This window comes from Crocodylus porosus, unplaced genomic scaffold (genome assembly GCF_001723895.1).
Source record: "Crocodylus porosus isolate Cpor-Errol unplaced genomic scaffold, CroPor_comp1, whole genome shotgun sequence".
Lineage (NCBI taxonomy): Eukaryota > Metazoa > Chordata > Crocodylia > Crocodylidae > Crocodylus > Crocodylus porosus.
The window spans coordinates 66,885,741-66,905,361 of NW_017728950.1; the positions used below are offsets into that span (position 1 = coordinate 66,885,741).

General features: G+C 43.4%; 1 protein-coding gene across 6 annotated transcripts in view; it reads left to right on the forward strand.

Moving 5' to 3' along the window:
- PCSK5 (proprotein convertase subtilisin/kexin type 5) overlaps positions 1–19,621 on the forward strand; it is a 378,572-nt gene that overhangs the window by 45,141 nt on the left and 313,810 nt on the right. For 3 of the 6 annotated variants that reach the window (XM_019554922.1, XM_019554924.1, XM_019554923.1), the window contains exons 3-4: positions 14,949–15,014; positions 16,542–16,655. In XM_019554922.1, the coding sequence (XP_019410467.1) occupies positions 14,949–15,014; positions 16,542–16,655 (180 nt within the window). The remainder of the gene's footprint in view (positions 1–14,948; positions 15,015–16,541; positions 16,656–19,621) is intronic. The other 3 variants (XM_019554926.1, XM_019554927.1, XM_019554928.1) reach the window with 1 other exon arrangement.

The window sequence follows — 19,621 nt, forward strand, 5'->3', positions numbered from 1 at the left end:
CCACACAGACGTCCCCTTCTGGTCTGAAAAAATGCAGGCACATTCCTGCAGTGGCTCAGGCTAGAAGCTGGGGGGGGTGCTAGAGCAGCCCTCCCTTACTTCCACAGTGCTGAGCTGAGGGGGGCGGGGCATACTGTCATTAGGGAGTCCCACCCTCCATCCCCCTCCTTGAGCAGCCCAGTAGGGAGTTGCTAACACAGTGTTTATCACCCCTAACTCAGTGTTTATCAGCTCATCAAGAAAACAAAGCCTCTCTCCAGTAGTTCAAGTTACACAGTTTTTCCAAGGAAGAAATGGAGGAACATTAACAGCTACCTGTCGATAAGCGCCAAAAACCACTAAACCAACAAAGTCCTGTCTGCCTTTTTCCCATCTCCCACAGCATGAACTGTAGCCAGCATGTGGTATGCTAGCTAATGCCAAGAGGTGTTTGTGTAAGGCAGAGGGGAGAGGGGAATCCCTTCTTGAACAGGGAGTGGTATGAGAGGAGGGGACCAGGAGGAAGCCAGGTAGACCCTGATGTGTTTGCAGTCTGTGCTGGAGCTTCAGCCAGGGAGCAGAAGGAAGGGGCCAGTCCTGCTGGGCTGGAGCAGAGAGCAGAACCCCGCCCAGGAAAGCATCTGGGATTCTGGGGGACTCTGATTTAAATTAAGCCAGGAAGGGGTCTGGGACAGACAATGCATAACTTGGTTTGGCCCAAATCAGTTAAGTTTGATGCTACATTCAACCAGGTTTATCTCAAACCAGTTTCAATGCACTGTTCTGTTACAGGTTTAAACCAGTTTCTGATCACTTAAACCAGTTTGTGTGTAACGTCTATCCCCAGCCAAGGTGGCCACAGAGGACACCTCTATAACTTCCAGTGGTGTCTCTCTTGCTGCAGGCTATCCAACTCCCATTTTCACTGAGACACTAGGCGTTACAATGAGCCTATTTGTTAACTGTGTCCACTCATTAATTCAAACTGCATAATGTGGATTATAATATCTGGGACTAATTCAGCTGCTATTCTACCAATCCCATCTCCTGCTCATAGTGCCCCTCTGCTGTCTATGTTGGACAGATGCGGTGATCCCTACCTGTAAGAATGAATGAATGAACACTGATCTGACATCAGTTCCAGAAGCACACACAAGCCCATAACAGAATACCTTAATCCCCCTGGACATTCCACCACTGACCTCAGAGAAGATGTTAGACAGCAAATCTTTAAAAATCTTTAAAAACTTGAACAGGAAATTGTGGAACAAGAAATCATCCACAGACTGGATTGTGTTAAGTATGGCTCATGAAAGCTTATGCTACATATGTCTGAATTAGTTAATCTGTGAGGTCCAAGCCTACCTTGCTTTCAGATTTCAGAGTAACACAGCTAACTCTGTCTCAGAAAAACTCTATAAGAAATAATGCGAAACTTCCTTCATTTAGCTTCCAAACAGAAAACCAGTTGATCACCTGGGTGAAACTTGGGGATGGAATTTTTCCATCCATGGAGTATGGTGGAGATTTCCACATTGACAAAGTATAATTAAAGTGCTGAAAAGTACATGGAGTTCAGGACAGTGTTTGGGTTCTTGTTTTTTTTTTAAGGATAATGTATAAAACATGTTTTCAGTTACATCCTGGCCTACAAGTAAGCCACTCCTGAGAAACATCCACTCATGTATCACTATGCCACTTCAGGATCTTCTGAATAGATTTGGCACTGCCATGAGTATCTATGCTTACAGAAATTATTGCAGACCCTTGAGTGAATGTGGGCCATAGTATTTACACTGGTATTACCTAGAGCAGAATTTGACCCAGTAGGAGATTAGTCTGTACACCAACTCATTTAGTAAATCATTTGAGCTGATCTGAAATGAGCAAATGCAGATTTCTGAAGGACTTCAATGATTTATGGCCAATTACAGAACAAGACAAAAGAGAACAAAAATCCATTAGATGGTTCGGTAGTGGGTTTTTTTGTTTGTTTGTTTTAAGTATGATAATCACTGTAGAAATACATAAATATAAAACCCCAAGATATTTCAGATTAGACGTTACACCCAAATCTAATTAAAATACTGAGGTTTAGGGATTTTTTTAAATGGTAATTCCCTAAAAGACACTTGATTCTGCATTTGAGATTAGAATTCATAAGAAGATGCAACTTTAGGCATATGTTTGATAAAGTAATGACATACCATTTTATGTTTAATGCAGTATTAATACTAACCCTCATGGTGCAGTGAAACTTGAGAGGTTATGCAAGCTCCATATCAGTTACATTAATACTGTATTTCAGGGGTTGTCAACTGGGGGTACATGTACCCCTAGGAGTACTTAGAAAGGCCATAGGGGGTATAGGTAGGTGGGGATGGAGCATGCCCTGGGGCACAGTGGTGGCATTTCCCCCTGTGTGTTTCCATACTTTGCTTCTTAGCTGGGGCGGGGGTACCCCGGGCGCTGCCAGCCCTGTGAAGTACACTGGAATACCTCCTTGCTGGTGAAGGGGTTCATGCCAATCACACGCTTCCCATTTCGCATGTGTGGCTCTGCAGGATGGCTTCGCCATGAGAAAGTGGTATGGGGCACGGCAATGGCACCAGGTAGTGACAGTGTGTGACCATCCAGGTGGCACATGTGTGGGTCACAGAGAGGCACCGCTGCCCTCGCCCCCCCAACCCTGCTCCTAAAAGTGGGCCCAGAGACACACTGCCCTCCCAGCCCACCATTCTTGATCTGGTCTGCCCTATCCCATCCACCCACACACATTTACCTGCTGGGGGAGGTGTCTGTGTTTCTGCATCTGTGTATATCTGTGCATGTGTGTCTAACTGCGTGTGTGTGTGTATGTCTGCCTCTGTGTGTGTGTGCGTGCGTGCATCTGCGTGTGTCTGTGTGTCTTCATCTATGTGTGTGTATGTCTTTGTGTGCGTCTGTGTCTGTGTCTTTGTGTGCATCTGTGTGTCTGTCCCCTGCCCCCCTGGTGGCAACAGGCACATGGCATTGTGAATCGGCAGCTGGGTGCAGAGTCCAACCTGCAGCAGAAGCTGCCTCTGCCCCACACACAGATCTGGGGGGCACATGCCCCCTGCACCTCTGCTGGGGTGCGCGCAGCAGTGGGAGCCACCCCCCTTCAACACCTCCTGGATGAACCACTCTTGTAGCTCTGCACTCTTGTAGCTCCCGCACTGCACCCTGGCTGTTCAGCGCCTACCTCTGCCCCAAGCCCAGCCCTACTCCCTCCCTCACCACAGGGGCCTTGATCTGCACCCACCACTAACAACAAGAGAAAAATACCAAGGGAGACATGAGGTGAAACTTTGAGACAGAAGGGGTATACTTGTTAAAAAAGGTTGAAAAACCCTGCTGTATTTAATCAAATGGTGTCAACTTAGCCTTCAGTATCACAAAAAACAAAGTGATTGGCTGTAGGCATTTCAAAGATCCATGTCCTTGTATTTTTTGAGCAGTTATAAACTTGTTCAGTATGGTTAGGAAGCTGGAGTAGCTCCAGCAAGAATCTTTTCTTACTTTTCAAAGGCTGAGTTATCTCTGTAACTGCTTCAGAAGCATTTGAACATGTTACCATAGACCCAGATTTTAATGATAATACAGAAAAAATAAACCTCTTGAAACATACTTATTTTAAAAAGGCAGTTATAAGGGAAAAGGCTGGCATTATATTAAAGCCACCAGACTGAAAATCAGGACCCATTCTCACCTCTGCCACAGATTTGCTATGCAGTTTTCACTTTGTTATTGCAAAGGGCCTCTATGTAGCGCTTAACAGAAGAGGATGCAAGAGGCCTAATATTGCTGTTTCTTAGTCCTACCCACATTGTTATAGCTATAAATGCCACAGCTGAAGAATGAGGGCTCCTTCATACACTAGGGACTGTACTCTACATGTCATATCATTCACCAGTACTGGCCAACTACAGGGGCAGGGAGCAATCTGTGTTTTTCTAGAAGCGTGTCATTGTGATGGTGTTTCCCAGTACTTCTGGAAGTCACTGAGCTTGTCTGGACTGTGGCTGTGCACGTGGTCTCTACCAAGGGCTGTGTCCTTTTCATGTTGCTGTTCCTTAGCTTCCTATATGTAAAGCAGGGATAACAACATTCAACTACATCACCAAAGTGATTGATTGTTATATGGTACTCTGAGATCCTCACTGGGAGAGTACTATATAAGTGCAAAGGATTTTTAGGTAAATTTAAAAATAATAAAAAGAACCTAATTTAACAATACATAGAAACATGTGTGAGTCTGAGGCTGTGATACATGTATTTCAGTGATGGAAGGATGGATTACTTGTGAACCCAAACATTCACAACAGATCTGCTTGGCTTTTCCATGGCAGTCAGACTTGAAGAATATGCACTGAATTCCTGATAAAGCTTTCAGCAGCTTTGCTCCACATGTCAAACTACTGTAACCTGCCCTTCTGTTATATAGGACATATTTGGAGTGGCACAAGTGGTAATTTTAACATTTTCCACCTCTTTCTTTTTTCCCCTCTGTCCCTCAACTTGTCCTGAGATGCATTTCTTTTTTTTTCATCTTGCTTTTTCAGAATGTGTGTAGCATAATTATGGCAACTGCTTTGATTGTGAATAGTCATTGACCCTTGTTGAAGAAGCACTTTGTCAATCACTGAAAATGCATCACTTAGCACTGTTGGATTCATTGACTTTTTATCCAACTTGAGACCCCTGCAGTTTATGAAATGGTATCTGCAATAATTTCCCATGCTTTTGACCTATGTCAACAGCTACTTTCTCCTACCATCTTCATCTATTTTTATTGCAGACTGTCTGTTGGCAGTGAGAGCCTAGGATTACTGTATAGAGGTTAGAAAAAAGATGCTTGTTTTCTAAAACTATGAAATTTTTAAAGTATTCCTTTTTCAAAATAACTTGAGCTCACTAAGATTTTTTAAAATCATGTATGATATGTATAACACCTTCTAAAACACTAAATTACTGATCAAAGGTAACTCTGAGAAATGGGATATGGGTATAGACCATTATGTCCTGAATCTTTGATGTACCATTAGAATGTGAAGTACAAGCTGAGGATGCTTCTGGGCACTGCTAAGCAATACAAAAATTAAATACAATTTGTGACATAGAAAGTAGATGCCATTATATAATGCTTTAGAAGAGCATATGACATCTATTTAGCATGACCTGTGAAGCAATTCTAGGATACCTGTTAATGTCCTGAAGGGGCCCCACCACATATTCATTCTCTATTTCTTTCCTTAAAAGTCTTCTGCCACCGTTAGTTCCAACCTCACTTCTATCTTTAAGTCAGTATAGGTGGCAAATGCTACAGTGTGTAACTTAAGTCTTACTTGAACAAATCTCTTATTGAAGTTAGGAGGAATTAAAAAGTGTTGGGTGAAAATATTGGCCCTAAGATGACAAAAATATATAGGTTAAAATGTAACTTTAAATTTGCTAAAATATTCCCCATGTCCTTTTTGCAACCACTGCTAACACCTTAATCATATAATAAATGTAACCCTATTATTCATCTATTGAGAAGGAGAGGAGTATGTTATAATGTCTTTACACTCTTTGTATAATAAACACAGAATCCTATATATAAAAAGATCTTGGTATGACAATATCAAGTGCACTAGTGTTTTATGTCTGGAGCTAGGGTGCAGACAGAAGTGCAGCTCCCAGTTGTAATTCAGAACTATTTCTGTTAGTGTTACCCCAGACCAAACAGACGTTCACTGGGGAGCGTCCAGTGGAGAGAAGGATCTAGTGGTGGCCTGGGAGCCTGCAGCCAGGTTCCCATAGCAATGGCCAAGCTCTTTTTGAGTGCTTGCTGTTTTCAGAATGGGGGTGGAAGGGAGTCAGCAGAGGGAGCTTGTTCTTAGGGCTCTCCAACTGGTGCTGAAGTGTGGGGTGGGTGAATGGGAGCCCCCCCCCCCCCCACTAGGGGGAGGGCCTTCATACACCCACTCCACCTTCTAGAGGGGGCTGAAAAAAACCCAGACTAAACTTCCTTTCTCTCTTCCCGCCCTCCCATTCTGAAAACAGGAACAGGCTGGGAGGTCCACAGACATAAGTTTTAGGAGATACTACATTTTGAAACATTTGTATCTGATACCTCATGCAATCAGATTTTCACCTGATTGGCTGTTTTTTAAGTTGTCTGCAGCCATGCCCTTGTGTTTGGTCACAGCTATAAACTGCTTTCTGTGGCCAGATCAAGAGAAAATTGTCACTTCTGTCTGCACCCCTAATTTCAAATGATTTTTATGGTCTCAAACACCAAAATAGCCCTAAAATGTTTATGGGCAAAATTATGCAGGGAAGCAGATATATTCTTAACATTTATTTCAGGAGACAGAAACACCAACCCTTTTGTCTTCCTTTCCTGCAGTAAAGGGGGCATGTGGTTCAAAAGCATATTTAGAAAATTTGAAGTTACATCTTAACCTAATTCTTAACTCAACTTAGTCATCAAAGCAGTAACACTGGAAGTGACTCAAGGAAGGGGGACTTCAGGAATCAATGGACATTTGAGTAGGCACTCACTCTTGTACACATTTCTTGCCAGAAGGATTGCAGTTGTGTATGTGAGCAGTCCAGGGGGACCACTGGTGTGTAGCTTTTGCAGATTTATGGACAACTGTATTATTTGTGTCTGTCCATGTGTTTTGTGGCTGTTACTTTGCTGACCACTTTCATAGAACCTGAAATGACATCATGAAATCTGAAAGATGAACCCTATGAAAGCTCATGTCTTTCTGAAAGAGTCAGTCTATTAGCTATCCCCCTGCCCTGCCTTCTGCCTAACTTCAGATCAACATGGATAACTGCCTCCCTCCCATTCATTACAATGACTTCAAGTGACAGTGTCTCTCATCACGGAGACTTCCTTGTTTCCTACTTCAGTATTAGGGTTTATCTATACCTGAAAGTTGACCTGGTATAAAGTAGGTTAGAAATTTAAATTAAACCACTGGATTAGGTCAATCTGGTATAATGTATTCTTATTCTGAAATATGAATGTCCACATGTAGTGTTTATCAATAACTATTCCAAAATAATTTTGCTTGTAGACAAATCCTAAGATAAAATCCTGCCTGATGTCAAAGTCTTCTTGACTGTATCTCACTCTGGTGACTTCTGGTGGAAGTCATTGCCTGGCTTCCTTCCAACATAACCCTCTCTAGATTCATTCCCTGTATTTTGGCAAATTCATATCTTGTTTTATAAGTGTTCCTCTTGTGTACTCTGTTTAAACTGTTGTGTTTCTGAGACATCTATTAATACGTTATCCACAGAGCTATTTCTGATTTCTTCCTGCAGACACAGAGATTTAGGTAAATGATAACATTCTGAGTGATTGAACTTTGACTGTAATAGGGAGTAGTATGTATAGCCAATGTTTTTCATAAACCCCAAATCCATATGTTCATGTTTTGTGCTCCAAGATTCATAGATGGTAAGGGGCTGGAAGGAACCTTGCAAGATCATTGGGTCCAGCTCCCCTGCACTAGGCAGGAAAAACAACTGGGGTCAGGTGACCATTCAGTCTCCTCTTGAAGATTTCAAGGGTAGGTGATTACAGCACTTCTGGGGGGAGTTTTTTCCACAGTCTAGACACCCTGACTATGAAGACATTTTTCTTAGAATTGAGCCTGAAACAGTCTTCCAGGAGTTTGTGGCCATTGCTCCTGGTTTTTCCTAAGGGTGCCCTGGTGAACAATTGTTCACCAAGTCCTTGATGTGTTCCCCTGATGTAGCAGTAAGCTGCTACCAAGTTCCCTCTTAGCCATCTCTTTTTTAGGCTAAAGAGGCCTAAGTTTCTCTGCCTCTCCTTGCATGCTCTGCTTTGCAAGTCTCTGATCATTTGGGTGGCTCTTCTCTGGACTCTCTCAAGTTTTTCCATGTTCTTGTTGAAGTGCGGTGCCCAGAACTGAATACAGTACTCCAGCTATGATCTCACCAGTGCTGAGTACAGTGGAAAAATCACTTCCTTGGTTTTACATGAGATGCATTGGTTGATGCATACCAGAGTATTGTTTGTCCTGCTGACTACAGCATCACACTGATGGCTCATGTTCATGCACAGATTATAACCCCTAGGTTGATTATTACCCCTAGGTCCCTTTTGCTCAAGGTGCTAGTCAAATTGGTGCCACTTAGCCTATAGGTATGTTGGGGATTGCTTGACTCCAGATGGAGCAGTTAACACTTCTCAGTGTTAAACTTCATTTGGTTCCAATTCGCCCAACTCTCCAGCCTGTCCAGGTCTGTCTGAATCTGCACCCTATCTTCAGGCGTGACCACACTTCCCCATAACTTGGTGTCATCTACAAACTTGGCCAGTGAGCTCTTCACCCCCACATCCAAATCATTGATACAGATGTTAGAAAGCACTGGGCCAAGCACGGACCCTTGAGGGACACCACTGGCCACTTCTCTCCAGGATGACACAGATCTATTCATAAGAATTCTCTGGGTCCTACCTCACAGCCATTGAGCAGTTAAGCCCACAATCTCCAGTTTTCCTGCAAGGATACCATGGGATGCAAGATCAAAGGCCTGTTGGAAGTCTAGGTATATAATGTTGACCTCCTCTCCCTTGTCCAGATGGTGAGATACCTGGTTGTAGAAGGAGATGAAATTGGTAAGACAAGACCTGCCTGCAATGAAGTCATGCTGGCTGTAGTTCAGAATCCTACCCTCTGTGAGCATATCACACATAGACTCCAGATGAGTTTTTCTAGGATTTTCCCTGTGATAGAAGTTAGGCTGATTGGTCCATAGTTGCCCAGGTCCTCCCTCTTTCCCTCTTGAAGATGGGCAGAATATTCAAGAACATCCAATCCTCATGGATCTTCCCTCAGTGCCACGAGTTTTGGAAAAGCTTCGCCAGGGGTCCCGCAATGACCTCAGCCAGCTCCTTCAGTACTCTCAGGTGGAGTTCATCCAGTCCTGCGGACTTATAAATGTCTAGCTTTTCTAGTTGGTCATGCACTAGCTCAGTATCAACAGTAGGAAGGTGGTCATGCCCCCTGTGAGCCTTAACTAGCATGTTTTCCCCTTGGAAATACCAAAGCAAAGTGGACATTCAGGAGTTCAGCTTTTTCCTGAGTGTCAGTTACCAGCTGTCCTGAGGTGTTAAGCAGGGGCCCCACACTTCCATTTCTTTTCCTTCTGTTTCCTACATACCTAAAGAAGGACTTCTTATTGTCCTTGACTCCTGTTGCTAACTTAAATTCAGTTGCCACCTTAGCTTTCCTAATCTTCTCCCTACAAGTATGAACTGCTGTTGTATGGGTCCTCCTTGAGGACTGTCCCAATAGGATTAAAGTATTAGATACTGGGTGCCTCTACATGAGACATTTTCTTTTGAGCTGCCTAATTAGCTCCATAGTAAACGTCTTCATGTCTTCACATGTGCCCCTATAAGGCCACAGGAAACTAATAAACTCCACCATACATTAGTACTTGTAAATACAAGTACAGTAAACTGTCTGGTAACTGGCACTTTACAAGCTGACATGCTCTGTTAACCGGCATGCCAGCTTGTAAGGAAAAGCGAAACTGGAAGTGCCAACCATGGCGCTTTTGGTTTCTCCAAGCCCCCACAGCCCAGAGCAAAGCAGCCTATGCTGCCAAGCCCCCATGGCCCGGGGGCATAACAGGCTGTGCGGGTCCCACCTCCCTGACCCTCAGGGCCAGCGGGCCCTGCAAGAGGGGTCACAATGTGGGGGCAAGGGTGGAGTGACATGCCAGACGCAGCTGGAGAAGCAGCAGCCCGGGGCACTCAACCGGCATATTTTGTTATTTGGCATCCCCCATTCCCCGGGGTTACCGAATAACAGAGCTTTTATTGTATTAGCCTGTGGCGGAATTTTTTTACGTGCAGTACATTAATAGTCAAGTGTAGACATGCCCACTGATGTAAAGCATAATCCTTTATTGTGGTTATTAACAGGAATCCTGGTTTCCCCTGATTTAAAAAAAACAAAATCGCAAATTCTCAGAAAAAAATCTCACAATCTGTGATTAAAATGAAAAGCCATTCTATACATAGGTATCACTTGAATACAATGTTTTTATTGATATATTTACAATTTTAAGGCAATTTGGAAGCCTATTAATTCCTTAATCACTATAATAATTTAATAAATTCTCAATACCTTTAAATTTTGGTACTTGATTTTGGATTATTTATCATGGAAAATCAGAGCTCCCCTGCCTCCTAGATCACAGAATGCAGGTCCAGAAATCCACTTTGTTCCCCATGGAAAACAGAAAATCCAGATCCCTTATTACTATGCTGTTTTTTCTCCCAGTTCATTTTTTACCTGCAGAGGGCAAGGTTTTGTCTTAAGCTAGTCTGTAGCTATTCTTTTTGCCTCTTGCATTAACATGTATTGTATCTGCTCAAAGAAATAATTACTGTTAACTACATATTTCTAACTTGAATGGAAACGTAGAAAATATTTTTCAAACACCTCTATCTGGCTGTATTTAAAAAAAAATGAAAGCAAAATCTTCAAGGATGGTGTCTCATGCAGATGGTTTAATTAAAATGCTGAACATATATTAAAATCTTCAGTGTTTTGGTAAATTTCTTAGAAAGCTACATTGATGACAAAAATATGGGTTTCTGTTTTCTATTTAATCATTGCACTTTAGTACTTTACAAATTAAGAATTAGCTTTTTTCCTCTCTTGCCGACACCTTTTCCTCAGTCTTTTTCATTTTCTCTATCTTAATTGGTGAAGATTTTAATACAAAAGACAACTTTTTGGGGGCATTGCATTGAATGAGTGAGAAGAAAAAATTGAGAAAATAGCTTCGTTTTACATAAAGATAAAATGTAGTTATTCTCTTTAGCACCTTAAAATAAAAACTGCCAGCCTAGATTAGCTTAGAGCAGGTTTTATTCAATGGCATTGATTACATGCACAGCTATGAACAACTGAATTGTCCACAGAACCACCCTGTGAGACTGGAAATGATGAGTTTTTTTGAAACAGTTTGGTCTCCAATCTGGGTTGGCTTTGATTTCTAGACATTCAGGAAATGGAACTTTTGCAGCTGAACTCAATGGGAAAATGTGCACTATTCCCCCTGAGCTAAAAGTTACTTTATGGAAATGTTAAAATGCACCTCATCGTTTTCATAGAATCTCTTTTTGGCAAGGACTGGGAATCTGTATAATCAATTACTCCAGAGATTTTCCTTCAAAGGTTCTGAGTAAGAAGATGTGGACACTTTCTAAATGAAAATATTTTTCATACAAATGAATTGGTTTTATACAGAATCATACTAATCCAAGATATATCAGCTGTTGGGCAGTGAAGCACATATATAGAAAACTAAAGTGAAATATGTAACAGAACACTCAAAATAACTGCTGAGTCTTGACCTACTCTTCAGTACTACAATCTTGTGATCAGGCACTCTTCCTTAGATTTAAGACCAACTGGCTAGCTTTTCCTTTTAATATATTAGGAAAAAAGCCCTATAGCTCCGTGGAATGTGTACTGAAGAAATGTCATGTTTCTATGCACCAACTTCTCTGCTAAGCAAATGAGTCTCCTGTGATGCTTTTAATTACACTCCAAATGTGTGTGTCAGTACATCCTCAATGCAATTATAAAAACTATTATACAGATCCCAGCAGAGGGTATTCATTAAAAATCCACAGAGCAACAGTGTAAGCAAGACTGTGAGCAAGCACGCTATATTGGTTCAGATTATTCTGTCTCTGACATCTTATATTGTCATTTACAACTGTGCAAAGCAGATGTAGAGTGCATTAAATCAGAAACACAGGATTTCACAGCGAGAATGCACAGGTGTAAATGACTACATATAGTGCAAAGTAGTGGAGACTCAGACTGTATTGTAATAGCTTAAGGCTGTTGAGTCTTCATATACCCGTACATGTACACACCCATTACAAAATGTATACACACACACACACAACTGCTTATATGGACATAGAGACACATATGATATATATAACCATTTGGTTTTATTGTAGGATGGTGTATTCTACCACCCTTCATTCCAGGCTTTGAGTCTGATTTTGCAAATTCCAGTGCTACTCCTGCAGAGAGCTTGCGCTAATTGACTTCATTAGGTTTGAAGGTACTCACATTGCATGAAACAACCAGAATCTCTTTCCGGTCTAAGCCTAGTTTTAGACAAATACATTCTTTAGAATGCAAATGCTAACCTCCTTTGTTAAATGCAGTAAATAACTTACCTGAGTAGGTTCTGCTTATGGTGCATAGACATACTGCTAAAGAGTAAGAACATGAATTTACAAATGAGCTCCATTTCATATATCAAAATATATTTTCCAGCTAAGTAATTCTTTAGGTCGTCTGAAGTGGTGCAGTAAGAAAAGGATTATGATTGTTTGGACTGAAGGAATGTATGATAAGTGTTTTCAGTAATCTGATTTGAGACAAAAGTAACCAAGACAAAAGAAATTAATTGTATGTTTTGAGACATCAGCTTATGGAATGTACTGAGACCATGTTTCTGCACTTGTTATTTAAGATACAAACCTCCACAAGCACTATTATTTTGCCTTTAGTTCAGATTTTTAATGGTCAGCAGATATTTAATGCTGAATAGGCAGTAAACAAATACAGAGAACATACTTTTAAAATGAATAATAAACCGTTTGGCAATTTATCTTGTCAGAGGAAACCATAAACTCTTCTCTTTGTCTCTCTCCATACAGAACCAGGTTACTGTGGTTCTGCTTAAACTTGTTTCCATGTCTCCCAGTCTCTCTCAGTTTGTATGGGCCAATTTACCCAAGAAAAGTGTTGCAAAACAACATATCCACCATTGCTACAATGGTTCTAACTCTACTGAGAGGTGTAGACTGAAGAAGGATAGTTGCCACCATTTTAAGCATCTAACCCAGGGATGGGCAAAGACTGGCCCCCGGACCAAACTGGGGCTGTGGCAAACTCCATTTCCCAGCAGCCTGTGCTCATGATGCTGCAGCTGGTCCCCATGGAAACCCCAGTAGCAGCAATGTTGTGACAGTATGGGTCCAGGCTTTCCATGGAGATCAGCTCCAGCAGCGCTGGCAGGGCGCGCAGCTGGGTGGGGAGCTGCTCCGAGGCTGGGCCCTTGCAGCAGTTACCATCTGGTCTGGAGCCAGAGCAGAGCTGTGAACCACTGCCTGAATGCCTCGGGCAAGGGCAACGGTGTGCAGACAACTCTGGACCACACTGTCACCACTGCAAGATCCCAGCCTCGGAGCAGCTCTCTGCCCAGCCACCTTGTCTGCCAGCACTGCTGGGCCCAGTCTCTGTGGAAACCCCATCTCCACACTGTCATGGTGCTGCTGCTGTTGGGGTCTCCATGGAAGCCAGCCAAGGGCTACTGGGAAATGAAGTCCGGCTGCTGGCTGGATCCACCATTTTGCTCACCCTGATCTAACCCAACTTAGAGCTCTCTTTGTTTGATATGGCACTTACAACAGTAATGTTAACAGCTGTCACTGTTTTACATTGGGTCTTCCAATGTTGAGGGGGCTGAACCAGCTGTAGTGATGGTGGAAATTTCCGTTGTGCAGACTTAGCTTCTATTCAGTCTCGCTCATTGTTTTCACTTTGTGAAATTCTTTTGGCACCAGTACTGGAGCCATGCTCCGAAATTACTTTGTGGACTGTGGTTTGTAACTCCTCACCATGTCACTGCAGCTTAGTCCCTTTTGCTGTGAGCAGCTGAGTGCCAATGTTTTTGCAGTGCAGAAAGCAAAGACCCCCCTGTTCTACTGAAAATGATTAATAGTAAGCAATCATAGCCAAATCTACAAGGATTTGGAGGTTGTATTTGTATAATTCCTGAAAAGCATGGTTAGGTCTCCAAAAATATCTCTTCCTTCTGATCTCAACATGCTAAGGGACAATTTAAACAGGTTCATACAAGAGTACCTAGTTTGACCAGTTAGTCAGAGATGGAGGGCAGATAAGGGGCTGCATGGGTTGCCTTACAGGTATATTGAGGGGCTGGGCTGCAAACCTGGGAGTAAAGGTAGGAAACGAATAGGTCTCCATTAAGGAGGTCTGCGTGAGAGACCTCCTCTCTCTGGCCTGCAGCATGGAGGAAACATTCACTGTAAGTCTGGGGAGTACCAACTTTTTTGATAGAGAAAAGCCCAAATTGTTTAGCCTCAATGGCTGCGTCCAGATAAGCATGGCCGTGCAACGTGTGGTGCTGTAGACATATCTGCAGCACCACATACCATGCATTCAGCTGTTTTCTGCATCACAAGGCAGTAATGCAGGGGGGTTTTGACCAGGGTAAAAACAAAAAACCTTGCAAAAAAAGAAAAAGCGCAGTACATGCTACCCAAAGCCAAAGCCTGGCTGGAGCCATGCTTCAGCTGCCAGCCAGGCTCCAAGTGCCAGGATCACCACTGCTGCAGCCCCGGGAGGCCTCCAGGTCCCCAAGTAAGGATTTTGGGGCACTGGGTCAGTGCTGGCCCCAGCCTCCAGTACCCCACCCAGGTTAACAGGCTGTGTGCCAGAGGGCACATGGCACAGGCATTCCCTGCGGGCAAGTAGCCCCAACACAAGGTGTGCCATTGGAAAAAGAGAAAGAGGACATGCTCAACTTCTGAATTGCTTCCCAACAATACAGAAAATGAAATAGATCTTGTAGGCCTTGATGTCTCTTGACATCACAGGTTTCTAGCACAGGAGCTACAGCCCTTGGGGTTTCTCTGACCATTACTGAGCCTAAGGCAATGCTCAAGGGAGGTAGGTTCCTTGGCACAGGACGGGGAAACCATGACATTACTGTGGTCCCATTCCTGCAATGTCTCCTGCCAATCTATAGAAATGGTATCTTGTACAACACAGCACAGATATTCCAGAGTGTGTCTCTCTTTTCATCCTGATGAGAATCTAGGTTTTATGTCTCTCTGTTTTCAGAAGCATGGGGCACTCAGTTCTCAGTCAAGCATAACTCATGTTATAATCAGTTGGAATTTTGCCTGGGTCAGTATTTCAGGATTTGAAGTAGAAGTAAGAATGCACAGGTGGAGATATTCTGCTGCAAGCAGAAGCCATTAATATTTTTTCTAGCAAGTGTCTCTTTGATGGTACCAGAAAATAAAGATGTGCTCTGAAAGTGGAGTGTATCCATGTCTCTACGTGTATATGTGCATACAGCTGCATATGCATGGTATGCAAGGTGTAGAGCATGCGGCAAGCAGGCAATAGCTGCCTTTCTTGGGAAGATGTGAATTGAATGTTTACAGTTTTATGGAATACAAGCAATTCAACAGCAACAGGAACTGTCAGTGAGCCAAAAGCATGCAAGTTTAACTGGGTTTCACTCAGAATAGCTTAACGTTCACAGTCATCCCAGATTCCTATCTGCTATACCAGGGGTCATCAACCAGGGGTATGCGTACCCCTGGGGGTACTTGGACTGGTCCTAGAGGATATGTGTGGGTGGTCAGGGACAGAGTGCTACTGCCTCCCAGAAGCAGGGCCAGGGTGGGGCGAGGCCAGCAGCACCCCTCTGCAGGGCAGGGAAGCTCACACGCGGCAGCCACCACTGCTGTACACCAGCCTGGTGAGCTTCCCCGCTCCGCAGAAGGGCACTGTTGCCCTCACCCCAGCCCGGTGAGCTTTCCCACCCCACCATGGCCCTGCTCCTGGGAGGCAGCGGTGCTCCATCCCTGCCTGCCTGTGTGCCTTCCCCTGCGTCCCCCTGCTTGGCATCCAGCTCCTGGGGGTACTTAGACTAAAAAAGTTTGAAAATCCCGGTGCTATACTGTGGATGTCAGTTTTTATGGTGCTCCTTCTGAATGGGTTCACAACAATTCAGGAAGTGTTTGACAGATAGAAAGCAAACTTTGAAGCCTGGTTTTGACCTTATCTTATAATTTGTTTGTATTGTGAGTTTCTTCTTGTAATGTAACTAGTTGCTCAGTATTGTGCTCATGCAAACACTTTGATTTTAAATAAAGCAGAGCTCCTGAAAGCTTAAGGGAATGAGTCCTTATGAATAACACCACTCTGCAATGAGCTAGAATTTTGTTTTGGTCTTTTCATGCCACGTGGTAAGGTTGATAGAGGTATTGGATAAACGTATTACAGAAATATCTGTTGGCAAAAAATGACTTAAAGCAGAATTACAAAAGATAAGCCTTTGGAAATCTCGTTAATTTCTGTTATGACTGACTATTAAGCTTTGTGTGTGTAGCCAGATCTATAAATGCAAAATGAGGGGAATGTATTAATTAATGATGATAAGTGATGTTTTTGGTCAAAAAGATATCCAAAATTAATTCCTATAAACAAGGGATTTATAGACTTGTCTATAGTACTAACTAAATTGGTTCTATTCATTTATTAACAAAATGCCAAGGTGAGCTGTGCATTCCCACTACCAAAATTAACTCTAATGTGATATGTGTTAGATTTCAGTAATAGGAAACTTCCCCAAGATTTCATACATTCCTTGATAATCTCCATAGAACCCTAATACTTACCAAATGTTTTCCTTGTTTGCAGGTGGAATGGATACAACAGCAGGTGGTTAAAAGAAGGATAAAGAGGGATTATAAAGCTGGTAGTACTCAAACCATTCTTTTCAATGATCCCAAGTGGCCAAGCATGTGGTACATGGTGAGTACATAAAGCACCATTGGTTTTCATTCATGCTAATCATTGCTCTAAATCATGATCATTTGGAGGGGGGCAAAGTAGTATGTTTAGAAAAAAGTACACTATCTACTCTGCTTAATGTAAATTAGAGAAGGCTTGTAAATTTAGAAATAAAATGAATGCTTCCCATTTCATAGCTCTGTGGGAGCTTTTATTGCATGATAAAAATTCAACAGTGGGAAAGGAAATGGGCATATCTGCAATCGGTCACAAGAAGGGAAAAACATTTCTTGCACTGTCCCACTTTATCCCTGTAACAAGTGGACATCCCAGGACTGGTCAAATTGTTTGCTTCCAGGCAAACCACCTGCCTGGCTTTCCTGCCACGCCTTGATGATAACAATTACAATGTTACTCAGGCAAGAGGCTGCCTATTTACTTGCCTGATGCTAAAGGTGTTACCCATGACTTCTATGTCCCCTTATCATGTCCCATGCCTCACAGGAACCTAAGCATTGGAGTCTCACCAGGACTCTCACTCCCCAGTGGAACTCATGGTCCAGCTCCCTCACCTTGGGTTCTTTCTTTAGATGCACACACACTGGGCCTCAAAGCCTCACACACTCTGGACCTCCAATCCTGCACTTGGCTCCACAGGGGCTCCAAGCCCTGTCCCCTTCCCTCCCTGAGCTGTCTCCTTATCCCTGGCTCCAGGAGCTTCCTTAATAGCTCCCCAAGGCTCTGGGGGATGTTTCAGGTCCCTCCACCAACCTGGGCCTTGCCTCAAGACTCCTGTGAGCCTAGGCTCACCCTGCCTGATCTCAACCTAACAGGGATGTGGGGCTGGGGTCAGAAGGTACCTCATACTTGCTTTTCACCAGGGAGGTAACTGGCCTGGCATTTCTGGGAGATTGTCCCACCACAGACAGTCCCAGCAGGCCATACATCCCTGGCAGGGTGCAGTTTTCAGTCATACCTAGGATCATGGGCCTCCTCCTTCCCCATAGCTCCAGCTCTTACCTCCTAGGGTATTCTGTGATCAGTAGCTCAGCCAGGTGTTGTTCCTTCAGCTGCTGGTAGCAAACTGCTGCTGCTTTGCTGTTCAGGACCCTGCACTTGTAGACAACAGCCAGGTCCCATTCCCGAATCAGGCAGTGGTGCGTAATTGGGATTGCAGGCAGCTGCAGGCTGCCTTGCTGCTGCTGCTCAGCCACTTGAAAGTAACAGAGCCTCTGTTATGATGCCCTTTGTGGTAAATTGAGGGCCTTGTTACATGTTGCTCAAATGTTGATCTCTGTTAGTGCTAGGTTAAGTTTCGAGCAGTCACATGTTAAAACTAAAAACCTTCTCTGACTATCCTCAACCTACACAGCTGTGACTGGCATGGGCTGGCAAGCAGAGGAGAGACTAGGAGCTACAGGTATAAGTTGCCACTAGAGGGCTGGCAAGCCAGGATAAGCTTTATCCCTGCTTGAAGCTGTGGTGGGTTGGAGAGATGGGTTGCAGGGTAGGATTGGTGGTGCAGGAACATGAAGCTGGGAAGCAAAGAGTTAATGGGAAAGTGGTAGGTAATGAAATGCAAGGTGGAGAGGCAGTGAGGATGGGAAAAGGGTGGTGAAATGAAGCCAGTCAGCCACTTAAGGATAAAATAATAAATAAAAAAGAAAGAAAGACAGAAAGAGGAAGTAAATTAAAGAAGGTGTCATGTTTTAGTAAGTTGGAATTGGGATTGGGGGTTGCTGGTCATGTTTCCAGGGACGTCTGGGAGGTGGGAGCAGTGAGAGAAGGTGCTTTTGGGGGAGCTACTGCCCCTGGCCTGAGAAGGAAGCCCTAGATCACAGGGACCCAGTCTGGCCCTCTAACTTATTTCCCCCTACCCTATCCCTAGCCTCCCCTCCTGTGCCCTAAGAGCTGGCCAGCCAGCCTCTGCACAATGCAAAAAATTCAATTAGAGTTCAAGTAGATTTCAGGGGATGGAATGTTTGTCCACACAGAACAGGAGGTTGGGGTAGGGAACACTGCATCATAGGGTGTTGGAGGACTGAAACTTGAGTGGCTTATCTCTAGGGAGTGGCCTCACATTAATGTAACACAAGCTGATTAACATGGATAAGAGAGAAACCTGTCCTGGAGTGGCATAATTTTAAGCTACCTACCGGGTGCTTAAAACTAGTGTCATATGCTAATGTGTGGACAGTCCAGGGGTTAAGAGCTCCAAGAGCTGCTGAAAATTAACATGTAACAGGACCTTACTTGTATCCTGAAGAAAGAGTAAAGAGCTCAGAACAATACCTATGTGACAGCTGTAGGCACACAGTGCTATAATGAATAACTCCATTGGACTAAACAGACTGCTGTCCATGTTGCTGCAAGCCTGACATGTGTATATTTCCCAAGCAAACAATTTTTTAAAATTGTGATAGAGCTGGACCTAGGATGGAATGTCTTGTCTATCCAGACAGGGTTTCAAAGTATGTTCTGAATTTGCATAGCAAGACCTAAATTAAACTATTTTAGTTTTGGGGTATAAAACTTGGTAACAAGGGAGAGACAAATCAGGCCAATGACTCAAGTTTAGTAATAGGAGTTTCATGTTTATTTCTTTGTGTACTGTGTTGAAAACCTTGTCATGACATCATCCCTCCATGTCTTCAAAGATTTGTTTATTAGGTCATACATGACTGCTGAAAGGCATGAAAGAGCTTTCTTAATGTAGGGCCAAATCCTACCCTGGCCCCACTGTGCTTAGGAACAAAGGCACTTTCCTGCCCCCCACTGGCAAAATCTTTCTAGCCAGGATAGGACATTCATAATCTCCATCCTTGGAGGCTTTCAAGACCCGGCTAGACAAAGGTTTGGCTGGGATGATCTAGTTGGGGGTGGTCCTGCTTTGAGCAGTGGGGTGGACTAGATGACTTCGTGAGGTCCCTTCCAACCCTAATTTTCTATGATTCTGTGATTATAAGTGAGGATGGGAAAGGAAAATG